The sequence below is a fragment of the Arachis hypogaea genome, chromosome 5 (assembly GCF_003086295.3).
Source record: "Arachis hypogaea cultivar Tifrunner chromosome 5, arahy.Tifrunner.gnm2.J5K5, whole genome shotgun sequence".
In the NCBI taxonomy this organism is placed as follows: Eukaryota; Viridiplantae; Streptophyta; class Magnoliopsida; order Fabales; family Fabaceae; genus Arachis; species Arachis hypogaea.
Window position 1 is genome coordinate 83,535,740 of NC_092040.1, and position 13,445 is coordinate 83,549,184.

Here is a 13,445-nt window from a genome sequence, read left to right on the forward strand (position 1 = left end):
AATTTAACCAAAATTATAAAAATCAAATTGAGTTTGCTAATTAATTCTTTAACAAGTAAACTATGAGTTCTATTTATGAATATTTAAAATATTAACAATATTACTAAAAAATAAAACTAACGTTATACCCATAAAAAAAATAAATTTCATGCATTTATAAAAATAAAATATTATATTTTTGTTGTCTCCATTTAAAAAATATTCACAATTTTAAAACTACCCCTACTCTTTCTATCGTCTTTAATGTTTTGAAACTTCTGAATCCCTAAATCTATAAAAACTAGCAGGAAGACCCGTGCAAACTGCACGGGATTACCATTTTATGAACATACATAAAAACTGAATTATTCAATAATGATCTTCCCAAATCAAAATCATATTCAAGTTAAAACAGTATTAAAGACCTCAATATAAAAAGAAAATCTATTATTAGACAAACACAGTCATATTTAAACAAAAAAAAGTATTAATTAAATAACTTCTTCTGTTTAATTAGATATCCAATCAATCAAACATAGCCATATTCAAAGATGATAATGTTCTAAAGAGAAATAAAGTAGATGATCAAACTGAATAAAATTAGTTTAAAAAGTTATGATCACATCAGAATTAAATGGTTAAAAAAAAATCAAAACAATACAAATGTCAACCAATTAGAAAGTTTTTATTAGAAGACAACTTGAAAGAAACATCAAGTTGTAATATTGTTAAACATAAATTGTATCTAAACATAGTAATCTGTCAGATATAATATCGTTATATCAATGCTAATTAAGATCTAACACATCATGATAATGATATAAAAAGAAAAGCATCTAATTGCAGTAAGTATAAAGTTAAGTGGGGGAATGATATAATCAAATAGCATATTAATTTGACTGTTCACAACTGATATAAAAAACTAAGTAACTTAACCAAGAAGTTCACATCCCATACATATTTTGAATTTTAGATAATGAAAAACCCAGAGTCCAAAACAGAATACATATCCCAAAATTAACAAAAGAAAGTATCAAAGCATCTGAATAATTAGTTTCTAACCACAGAAACCTGAACCAAATGATTTTTTTTCGAAACACTTCTAAATACACATAAATATCCAGGCCTAAGTTTATGCATCTTGACAAAATCTTTCCATTTGGGTCCAATTTTGTACTCTCGATTCTTGCCCTTACTTTTCAAGACATGCATTGTAAAGGTTTTAGTAATCTTTGAGCCCTTAACAGTAAATTTCCATTGTTCCGATCCACCACTCTTAAGCAATAATCTAGCAAACTCACAGCGAATATACTGTTAAATAAAAAGGGGTTAGAAACAGGTCTTAAAAAAAACTCATCAACAAGTATGAAACAATAGTTACAAAAACTTACAAATCGATCAGCCTTCATATCATACTCCGTTAACCTCTTGCTATAATGTTCAGCAACACATCTATATATTTCAATTTTAATTGATAGAAAAAATATGAGCAAACTAAAAATTGTAACAGTGAAAGATGTAAGATAACCTTATATAGAATAGTGTGAGAGAGAATTTGATTACTGAAATCAATACGCTTAAAATGTAACAAACTCATCAATTAATTAAATGATATTAAGAGTGAAAAAATCAACAACACATGCAACAACAATCTAATATTAAACCAGAAAAAAATTAACACACCTTCTTTTTTTTGTTATTGACCTCTTCTTGACAGTAGTTCCATTGGAAGTGTTCGTTTGAATCCTTTGCACACCAGAACTTCAAGTGTAATAAAAAAAATAAATACAGTAGTTAGAATATAAGACACATAAAACTAAGAATAATTAAGAATTAAAAAAGGGAAAACTATGAACTCTAACCTTTTCATATTTCGATGCATCTCATTATCTTCTATATCATATGAAACATCATCCAATCCATCAAAGTAGTTCAATCCCAACTCATCTTGAATTAGTTTTAGTAAAGATATATCAACAATATCTTTAACATAGTGAAAAGCATAAAAATCCATATAAATTGGTTTACTTCACCTATCCACAGGAGCCACAAAAAATATGACACTTGTGACATGCATTAGACCGATTTTCACCACACTCTTGAACTTATAGAAAGAAAATAACTTGTCTACCTCACCGGAAGGTATCCAAATTTTGTTTCCCCATTTTTTTAATTTAAGCTTGATACAGTTGTCACAAAGATCAATCAGGACAATTTCATGTTTCAGCTCGACCCCATATCTAGCAATTACTATCTCTGGAAGCAAAACATCATCCTAAAAACAAAAAGAGACTTATCATATACATTTAATTTTTTACCATTAATTTTATTAATTCAGTTATATATGATTTATGTATTGATCACATGGACCAAGATAAAAAAAACCAGAAATGATATATTAATCTAAATATATACCCGTCCTCTGTATGCACGAAACATAATTGTTTCTTCCTTATCATTTCGCCAATACTCTCTTGTCCCAAAGAAACGCCTAAATTAAACCAACTTAGTATGTTTCCAGCATAAATAACAAGATATCCTTAATAGAAAAGGAAAACAATATAATCTCAACCTTGTGCGATCACTTCTACGTGCAATAAGGCTCATCGTAGCAAATTAATGTCCAAAAACCTATTTCAGCTATCTGAAAAAAACACACAAAAAAAAGGAGTATTGTATGAAAATATATAATCCTGAAGATTGGGGAAAAAAAAGAACAGAAAAAAAAAATAAAGATGCAATAACCAGGGATAAATATTAAGATATTGCACAATTCTTAGTTAAAAAATTTTTGACTAATAAGGTGCCTAATAGTTGCAAATTAATAACTTACTACTATCTTTAGGATGATTTTTATTATAGCATTAAAAATATAATATTTGAATTTTTTGTTCAATATTTTTTCTTATTGGATACAACATAGTAATACGAAATTAGTGAATTTGACACGGCTAATACAACGTGAATTAAACAGAATTAGTTAACCGAAAAAGAAAAATAAATAAAAAAATAGTTTTCTGTTATTATCATTTGAATTTCCACCATGTTATTATGTTATTTTTTGGCATGTTACCTTATATCTGGCTTAATAATCAGAATGACCATCAAAATTAGCTCTTATCCACACTTCAAAACCTGGTAACAAAAAGCATAAAAAAAAAGAAAAGAAGAAGTTAATAAGAGTGAGATGTTGCACTCAACCAAGTATGAAACATGCCTTGTTGTGGAAATCAAATATTTCTTTCTTTTCTTTTAAATTGAGAACCAAAGTTTCCTTGAATGAGACATGCATGTCAAAATATATGACAATATCTTATATTGGTTCATATTAATATACAGCAACATGTCAGACAAACACAAATCTTACGTTTAGGAAGAAAATAATCACAAAGGATACTTGAACTCAGCACATTCTCGTAAAAGTATCAGTCCATATTTTTAGAATCCAAAACTGTAGTTGATAAAATTACCGAGACACGAACCACCAAAAGATGAGAAGAAAAGCAAAGGAAAAAAGAATGTACAGAAGAATCTGTTGAGAATGCAACGATTAGGGAAAAAATTTAAAATCTTCTTCTGGTGTCAGACGATTTACCTTATCATTACGTCTCCTGCTCATTGGACAAACTATGTATTCTGGATCTCTCAAGAGCCCAAGCAAGAAAACTATGCGCCGAGAAACTGCCCGAGATATCTCGTTCGTAGGAATCGAAAGCGTCGGGAGACACCACAGAAGAAGAGAATTCTGGAATTTGTAGGAGCATATGCGGTTTAACCCTGGTAATGTTGGGTGGTGGGATTTCTATGTTGGGTGACGTGAGAGAAAAGAGAGAGATGACAGACGGTCACTCAGTAAGTTCTTCTCTTTTTTTTTTTTGACTGCGTGTGGGAGAGAGAGAAAGGAGGGGCCTTTGGTTTTTTTAGGTTTTGTTGGTGACTTTAAAAAAGGGAAAATACTAATAGAAGATAGGAGAAGATAGAAGATAATAATTAGAATTATCTGGATAATTTTTTTTTAAAATAAATTACACTAAATAATAATTATAACAAATTAATTACTCAAGAATACAAATAATCACACAATTATTAAGGTCTAAATTTTTGTTAATATTTATGATAATTAAAAAGAATTAAATATTCAAAAAAATATATCATAATATCATTTTTTATTTATTTCATATTTTTTTATATGAATAAATTTTATTTTTCTCGAGATTTAAGTAACTTTCATAATTTTTTTTTTATTTTCTATTGATAATCAGTTAAAAGAATGATGGAAAACCACAGAAGACAAAGAAATAAATAATTAAGTAATCATGTAATATTTTAGCAATATAAAAAATATTAACATACGGATTAGGAAAATAACTAAAAAGATAATGAAGAATATATTTATTTTTTTATAAAAAAATTTTGTCTTCTTAAATATAATACATGTTAAAATAAAAATTAATTATTGTTAATAATTTTAATATTAAAAATTATTTTTAATAATTAAATCTTTCCAACAATCTTTTAAAGTGATTTTTTTCTTTTTTTATATCTGCAAGATGGATAACTTTTATACCACAAAAAAAAAAGAAAAACTATATCTAGATAATAGTTGTATATATGTACTCTAGAATAAAATTTCTAATTAACCAACAAAAAAAAATTAAATATATGAATTATTTTCATGTACAAAATAAAATTTCTGAAACTCTATGAAATTAACATGATATTTGAAAACTTAAAATATCCCCTTTTTTCCAAAAATGATTTTGTAAATAAATTGAATTTTATGAGAACTAAAATTATAATTTAGTATAAGGAAAATATATAGTTATAATAATGGTATAATAATTATGAATTAAAAAAAAAAACAAACTGCATCACACAATGTAATAGAAGAACCATGATAGTGTCATATATAAAAACCCCCCACAGTGAGTGGGTTTCACTTTAGTACACAGTTTTGCAAAAAATAACATAATAAAAAAATTATTTATACCAAATACTATTCCAACTACTCAATTGATCCAAAACCTCATAAAAAGCAACTCGCTTTTTAATTCTCTATAACTTTCCAGACAAATAGAAACGCTTGTCTGTATAAACATATCCAACAACTTCTTCCATGATTCACACACAAAACAATAATAATCAATCAATTATATTATAGAATTATCATCATCATAATCATATCTGTTGTGATTGTAACTTCAATACAGAATAGTTTAGCTAGTAAATTGTAATGGCAAGTATAAAGCATGGGTTTCATAAATCCGTTGCAACTGGCCATTGGTGGACTGAACAATAATATCACGACCACGATCGGACGATTCGAAATCACCAACTATCAAAGCCGCAACCTCATCACACGAAGTATAATTGTAAATTCTTGGATCATGTACTCGCTGAGAGAACAATCTCAAACAAAATTCTTGCGAAGGATGATTGGTGGACGAAATTGTGATCGCTATTCTTTGATTTGCATTACTGTTGTGTTGTGGAATTTAGGATTTTTTGCATGAGTGGACACAACTCCGTTCAACTAACCAGCAAGTGTACTGGGTCGTCCAAGTAATAAACCTTACGTGAGTAAGGGTCGAATCCACAGAGATTGTTGATATGAAGCAAGCTATGGTCACCTTGTAAATCTCAGTTAGGCAGATTAAAATTGTTTATGGGTTTTCGAAAATAAAGTTAAGGAAATAAACAATAAAAGGGATAGAACATTTATGCAGATTCATTGGTGGGAATTTCAGATAAGCGGATGGAGATGCTGTAGAGCTCTCGGACGCCTGCCCTCCTACTGCTTCTACTCAATCCTTCTTACTCCTTTCCATGGCAAGCTTTGTTTAGGGGTTCACCATCAACTGTGGCTACTTTCATTCCTCACGGGGAAATATCCTGTGTGGCTGTCACTCGCACAGCTAACCAGTCTGGAGGCATCACCCATGGCTGATGGCTACATCCCATCCTCGCAGTGAAAACTATGCTTACGCACTCTGTCACAGAACCGCTAATCACCGGTTGGTTCCCGCTCCTACTGGAATAGAATCCCTCTTTTGCGTCTGTCACTAACGCCCAGCAGGTTAAAGTTTGAAGCACGTCACATTCATTCATTACCGGAATCCTACTCGGAATACCACAGACAAGGTGAGACTTTCCGGATTCCCAGGATCCTACTCGGAATACCACAGACAAGGTGAGACTTTCCGGATCCTCATAAATGCCGCCATCTATCTAGCTTATACCACGAAGATTCTGTTGGGGAATCTAAGAGATACGCATTCAAGCTCTATTGCATGTAGAACAGAAGTGGTTGTCAATCACGCGCGTTCATAAGTGAGAATGATAATGAGGGTAATTTGACTCATAACATTCATCATGTTCTTGGGTACGAATGAATATCTTGGAATAAGAATAGAAGAGATTTGAATAAAAGAAGATAGAATTTCATTAATACTTGAGGTACAGCAGAGCTCCACACCCTTAATCTATGGTGTGCAGAAACTCCACCGTTGAAAATACATAAGCAAAGAGTTCAGGCATGGCCGAATGGCCAGCCCTCTCTAACGTGATCAATGATCTCTTAAGATGAAGAATAATATAAAACTAAGACCAAAGATGAAACGTGGTCAAAAGACATCTAATACAATAGATAAATGTTCTATTTATAATTAACTAGCTACTAGGGTTTACATGAATAAGTAATTGATGCATAAATTCACTTCCGGAGCCCACTTGGTGTATGCTTGGGCTGAGCTTGATGAATTCACGAGCTAAGGCATTTCTTGGCGTCAAACTCCAGGTTATGACGTGTTTTGGGCGTTCAACTCCGGATCATGACGTTTTTCTGGCGTTTAACTCCAGACAGCAGCGTGTACTTGGCGTTTAGCGCCAAGTTACGTCGTCATTCTTCGAATAAAGTATGAACTATTATATATTGCTGGAAAGCCCTGGATGTCTACTTTCCAAAGTCGTTGAGAGCGCGCCAATTGGAGTTCTGTAGCTCCAGAAAATCCATTCCGAGTGCAGGGAGGTCAGATTCCAACAGCATCAGCAGTCCTTTTGTCAGCCTTCTTCAGAGTTTAGCTCAAATCCCTCAATTTGAGTTAGAATTTACCTGAAATCACAGAAAAACACACAAACTCATAGTAAAGTCCAGAAATGTGAATTTAACATAAAAACTAATGAAAACATCCCTAAAAGTAGCTTAAACTTACTAAAAACTATATAAAAACAATGCCAAAAAGCGTATAACTTATCCGCTCATCACAACACCAAACTTAAATTGTTGCTTGTCCCCAAGCAACTGAAAATCAAATAGGATAAAAGAAGAGAGTATACTATAAAGTCCAAAATGTCAATGAATATTAATTTAATTAGATGAGCGGGACTTGTAGCTTTTTGCTTCTGAACAGTTTTGGCATCTCACTTTTTCCTTTGAAGTTTAGAGTGATTGGCATCTCTAGGAACTTAGAATTTTGGATAGTGTTATTGACTTTCCTAGTCAAGCATGTTGATTCTTGAACACAGCTACTTTATGAGTCTTGGCCTTGGCCCTAAGCACTTTGTCTTCCAGTATTACCACCGGATACACAAATGCCACAGACACATAACTGGGTGAACCTTTTCAGATTGTGACTCAGCTTTGCTAAAGTCCCCAGTTAGTGGTGTCCAGAGCTCTTAAGCACACTCTTTAGCTTTGGATCACGACTTTAACCATTCAGTCTCAAGCTTTTCACTTGGACCTTCATGACACAAGCACATGGTTAGGGACAGCTTGATTTAGCCGCTTAGGCCTGGATTTTTAATTTCCTTGGGCCCTCCTATCCATTAATGCTCAAAGCCTTGGATCTTTGCTAAAATTTTCGCCACTTTTTTTTTTTCACTGCTTTTTCTTGCTTCAAGAATCAATTTCATGATGTTTTTCAGATCATCAATAACATTTCTCTTTGTTCATCATTCTTTCAAGAGCCAACAATTTTAACACTCATAGACAACAAGATCAAAAATATGCACTGTTCATTCATTCATTCAGAAAACAAAAATTATTGCCACCACATCAATATAATTAAATTAAATTCACTAATAATTTCGAAAATTATGTATTTCTTGTTCTTTTGAATTAAAACATTTTTCATTTAAGAGAGGTGAAAGACTAATGGATTTTATTCATAGCTTTAAGGCATGGTTACACACTAATGATCATGAAGTAGAGACACAAAAACATAGATAAACATAATACTTAAAAACCGAAAACAGAAAGAAAATAAAGAACAAGGAATGAATCCACCTCTAGTGGCGTTTTCTTCTTGAAGGACCAATGATGTTCTTCAACTCTTCTATGTCCCTTCCTTGCCTTTGTTGCTCCTCCCTCATTGCTCTTTGATCTTCTCTTATTTCTTAGAGAGTGAGGGCGTGTTCATGGTGTTCCACCCTTAGTTGTTCCACATTATGGCTCAAGTCTTCTAAGGAGGTACTGAGTTGCTCCCAATAGTTGTTAGGAGGAAAGTGCATTCCATGAGGCATTTGTTGATGAACTTCCTCATGTTCTCCTTGGGGGCCGTGAGGAACTTCCCTTGTTTGCTCCATCCTTTTCTTGGTGATGGGCTTGTCTTCTTCAATGGAGACATCTCCATCTATGATAACTCCGGCTGAATAACATAGATGGCATATGAGGTGGGGGAAGGCTAGCCGTGCCAAGTATGAAGGCTTGTCAGCTATTTTGTAGCGTTTATTAGAGATGACTTCATGAACCTCTACTTCTTCTCCAATCATGATGCTATGGATCATGATTGCCCGATCCACAGTAACTTCAGATCGGTTGCTAGTAGGAATGATGGATCTTTGGATGAACTCCAACCATCCTCTAGCCACAGGCTTGAGATCCAGTCTTCTTAGTTGGACCGGTTTGCCTTTGGAGTCTACTCTCCATTGTGCGCCTTCCATACAAATGTCCATTAGGACTTGGTCCAACCTTTGATTGAAGTTGACCCTTCTTGTGTAGGGGCGTTCATCACCTTGCATCATGGGTAGATGAAACGCTAACCTTACATTTTCCGAACTGAAATCTAAGTATTTCCCCCGAACCATTGTGAGATAGTTCTTTGGGTTCGGGTTCATACTTTGATCATGGTTTCTAGTGATCCATGCATTAGCATTGAACTCTTGAACCATCAATATTCCGACTTGTTGCATGGGGTTGGTTATGACTTCCCACCCTCTTCTTTGAATTTCATGTCGGATTTCCGGATACTCATTCTTTTTGAGCTTGAAAGGGACCTCGGGGATCACCTTCTTCTTTGCCACAACATCATAGAAGTGGTCTTGGTGGCTCTTGGAGATGAATCTCTCCTTCTCCCATGACTCGGAAGTGGAAGCTTTTGCTTTCCCTTTTCCTTTTCTTGAGGAAACTCCGGTCTTGGGTGCCATTGATGGTGAATGAAAAATAAAAAGCTTAGGCTTTTTACCACACCAAACTTAAAATTTGCTCGTCCCAAGCAAAAAAGAAAAGAAGAGTAAAAGAAGAAGAAGAGAATTTGAGTAGAGAGGGAGAAGAGGGGTTCGGCTATAGGAGAGAAGAAGGAGTTTGTGTTGTGTGAAAATGAAGAAGAAAGGAGAGGTATTTATAGGGAGAGGGGGGTTGGGTTTCGGCCATTTTGGGTGGGAAAGGGTGGGAAATTGAATTTGAATGTAATGGAGGTAGGTGGGGTTTATGGGGAAGAGGGGATTGATGTGAATGGTGAATGGGGTAATTGGGAAGAGGAATTGATGTGATTGGTGAAGAATATTGGGAGTGGTGACATTGAAAATGAGATTTGGATTACTAGAGTGTGATTAGGATTAAAAGAAAAGGTAGGTGGGGATCCTGTGGGGTCCACAGATCCTGAGGTGGGGATCCTGTGGGGTCCACAGATCCTGAGGTGGGGATCCTGTGGGGTCCACAGATCCTGAGGTGGGGATCCTGTAGGGTCCACAGATCCTGAGGTGAAAAGAAATACCATTCCTTCACCATATAGGCGTGTGGATTGTCTTCATGCACCATTCTGGCGTTCAAATGCCCATTGGTGCATGTTCTGGGCGTTAAACGCCCATGTAATGCTTGTTTCTGGCGTTGAACGCCAGTTTCAAGCTTGTTTCTGGCGTTCAGCGCCAGATTGTCCTCTGTGTGCGCATCCTGGCGTTAAACGCCAGGATGTTGCTTGTTTTGGGCGTTCAGCGCCAGAAAGATGCTCTGTTCTGGCGTTGAACGCCGGCCAGATGCATCTTCTGGGCGTTGAACGCCGGCCCGTGCGTCCTCCAGGGTGAAAATTTTTTTCTTCTGTTTTTGACTCTGTTTTTAATTTTTTTGATTTTTTCGTGACTCCTCATGATCATGTACCTAATTCAACACAAAAATAACACCAAAACAAAATAAAATAAAATTAGATAAATAAAATTGGGTTGCCTCCCAACAAGTGCTTCTTTAATGTCAATAGCTTGACAGTGGCTCTCATGGAGCCACAGAGCAATCAAGTCAATGTTGTCTAGTCCCAACACCAAACTTAGAGTTTGGATATGGGGTTTGAACACCAAACTTAGAGTTTGGTTGTGGCTTCACAACACCAAACTTAGAGTCTGACTGTGTGGGCTCTTCTTGACCTTGAACTGAGAGAAGCTCTTCATGCTTACTCTCTTTTGTCACAGAGGGATGGCCATGTGCTTGAAACACAAGATATTCTCCATTTAATTGAAGGACTAACTCTCCTCTGTTGACATCTATCACAGCTTCTGCTGTGGCTAGGAAAGGTCTTCCTAGGATGATGCATTCTTCATCTTCCTTCCTAGTATCTAGGATTATGAAATCAGTAGGGATGTAAAGGCCTTCAACCTTCACTAAAACGTCCTCTACCATTCCATAAGCTTGTCTTATGGATTTGTCTGCCAATTGTAATGAGAACAAGGCAGGTTGTACCTCAATGATCCCTAGCTTCTCCATTACAGAGAGTGGCATAAGGTTTATCCCTGACCCAAGATCACACAGAGCTTTTTCAAAGCTCATGGTGCCAATGGTGCAAGGTATTAAGAACTTGCCAGGATCTTGTTTCTTTTGAGGTAGAGTTTCCTGAATCCAAGTCTCTAATTCACTAATGAGCAAGGGAGGTTCACTTTCCCAAGTCTCATTACCAAATAGCTTGGCATTCAGCTTCATGATAGCTCCTAGATATTGAGCAACTTGCTCTCCAATCACATCTTCATCCTCTTCAGAGGAGGAATAATAGTCAGAGCTCATGAATGGCAGAAGGAGATTTAATGGAATCTCTATGGTCTCTGCTTGAGCCTCAGATTCCTCAGGATCCTTAATAGGAAACTCCTTCTTGCTTGGAGGACGTCCCAGGAGGTCTTCCTCACTGGGATTTTCGTCCTTCTCCTCCTTGTTGCATTCGGCCATGTTGACTAAGTCAATGGCTTTGCATTCTCCTTTTGGATTTTCTTTTGTATTGCTTGGGAGAGTACTGGGAGGAGTTTCAATAACTTTCTTACTCAGCTGGCCTACTTGTGCCTCCAAATTTCTAATGGAGGATCTGGTTTCATTCATGAAACTGAAAGTGGCCTTTGACAGATCAGAGACTATATTAGCTAAATTAGAGTTATTTTGTTCAGCATTCTCTGTCTGTTGCTGAGAAGATGATGGATATGGCTTACTATTATTCAGCCTGTTGCGTCCACCATTGTTAAAGCCTTGTTGAGGCTTCTGTTGATCCTTCCAGGAGAAATTTGGGTGATTTCTCCATGATGGGTTATAAGTGTTTCCATAAGGTTCACCCAAATAATTAACCTCTGCCATGGCAGGGTTCTCAGGATCATAAGCTTCTTCAGAAGCTCCCTCTCTAGTAATGTTGGATGCATGTTGCAATACATTCAGATTTTGAGAGATTATGTTGACCTGTTGAGTCAACATTTTGTTCTGAGCCAATATGGCATTCAGAGCATCAATTTCAAGAACTCCTTTCTTCTGAGGTATCCCATTATTCACAGAATTCCTCTCAGAGGTATACATGAACTGGTTGTTAGCAACCATGTCAATGAGTTCTTGAGCTTCTTCAGGCGTTTTCTTCAGGTGAATAGATCCACCTGCAGAATGATCCAGTGACATTTTCGAAAATTCAGAGAGACCATAATAGAATATATCTAATAAGGTCCATTCAGAAAACATGTCAGATGGACATCTCTTGGTCAACTGCTTGTATCTTTCCCAAGCTTCATAGAGGGATTCACCATCCTTTTGCTTGAAGGTTTGAACATCCACTCTCAGCTTGCTCAGCTTTTGAGGAGGAAAGAACTTATCTAAGAAGGCAGTAACCAGCTTATCCCAAGAGTTCAGGCTGTCCTTAGGTTGTGAATCCAACCATATTCTAGCTCTGTCTCTTACAGCAAAAGGGAAAAGCATGAGTCTGTAGACTTTAGGATCAACTCCATTTGTCTTTACAGTCTCACAGATCTGCAAGAATTCAGTTAAGAACTGATAAGGATCTTAGATGGAAGTCCATAAAACTTGCAGTTTTGTTGCATTAATGCAACTAGTTGAGGCTTAAGCTCAAAGTTATTGGCTCCAATGGCAGGAATGGAGATGCTTCTTCCATCAAATTTGGATGTTGGTTTTGTGAAGTCACCAAGCATTCTCCTTGCATTATTATCATTATTATTTGCGGCTGCCATGTCTTTCTCCTGTTCGAAAATTTCTGAAAGGTTGTTTCTGAATTGTTGTAATTTAGCTTCTCTTAATTTTCTCCTCAGAGTCCTTTCAGGTTCTGGATCGGCTTCAACAAGAGTGCCTTTATCCTTGTTCCTGCTCATAAGAAAGAGAAGAAAACAAGAAAAGAAAGAGGAATCTTCTATGTCACAGTATAGGGATTCCTTTATGTTAGTAGAAGAAGAAAGGGGTAGAAGAATGAAGAAGGAGGTTCGGATTTTTGGATGAAGATAGGTGAAGAAAAGTGTTAGTAATTAAATAACTAAATAGAAGAAGAGAAGAGAGAGAAGAGGAGAGAAATTTTCGAAAATAATTTTGAAAAAGAGGTTAGTAATTTCGAAAATTAAAAATAAAATTAGAATTGAAATTAAAACTTGAAACAAAAAGAATTTTTGAAAAAGAGAGGGAGAATTTTCGAAATTTAGAGAGAGATAAGTAGTTAGGTGGTTTTGAAAAAGATAAGAAACAAACAAAAAGTTAGTTGGTTGATTTGAAAAAGATTTGAAATCAAAATTTGAAAAAGATAAGAAGATAAGAAGTTAGATAAGATATTTTAAAATCAAATTTTGAAAAAGATAAAATTTTTGAAAAAGATAAGATAAAAGATAAAAAGATATATTTGAAAAAGATATTTGAAAAAGATTTAATTTTAAAGAATTGCTTAACTAACAAGAAACTACAAGATAAGATTCTAGAACTTAAAGATTGAACCTTTCTTAACAAGAAAGTAACAAACTTCAAA

General features: G+C 35.0%; 1 protein-coding gene across 1 annotated transcript; it reads right to left on the bottom strand.

Moving 5' to 3' along the window:
• Positions 1–977: 977 nt before the first annotated feature.
• LOC112799729 (uncharacterized) lies at positions 978–3,277 on the bottom strand. Its single transcript, XM_072236532.1, has 7 exons — positions 3,053–3,277; positions 2,552–2,623; positions 2,395–2,470; positions 1,842–2,254; positions 1,663–1,740; positions 1,371–1,431; positions 978–1,290 (listed from the first exon to the last, which is right to left on the bottom strand). The coding sequence occupies exons 4-7, from the start codon at positions 1,991–1,993 to the stop codon at positions 1,030–1,032; spliced, it is 552 nt and encodes a 183-aa protein (XP_072092633.1). The 5' UTR covers positions 1,994–2,254; positions 2,395–2,470; positions 2,552–2,623; positions 3,053–3,277; the 3' UTR covers positions 978–1,029.
• Between the last annotated feature and the right edge of the window lie 10,168 nt (positions 3,278–13,445).

What these genes read in the sequence shown, in the direction of transcription:
- LOC112799729 (XM_072236532.1), bottom strand. Translation starts at nt 1,993, where the DNA reads ATGGATTTTTATGCTTTTCACTATGTTAAAGATATTGTTGATATATCT. An exon ending in ATGCATCGAAATATGAAAAG is followed by an intron (nt 1,741 to 1,841) that starts GTTAGAGTTCAT and finishes TTACACTTGAAG; the next exon opens with TTCTGGTGTGCAAAGGATTC. An exon ending in TCAATAACAAAAAAAAGAAG is followed by an intron (nt 1,432 to 1,662) that starts GTGTGTTAATTT and finishes TGAAATATATAG; the next exon opens with ATGTGTTGCTGAACATTATA.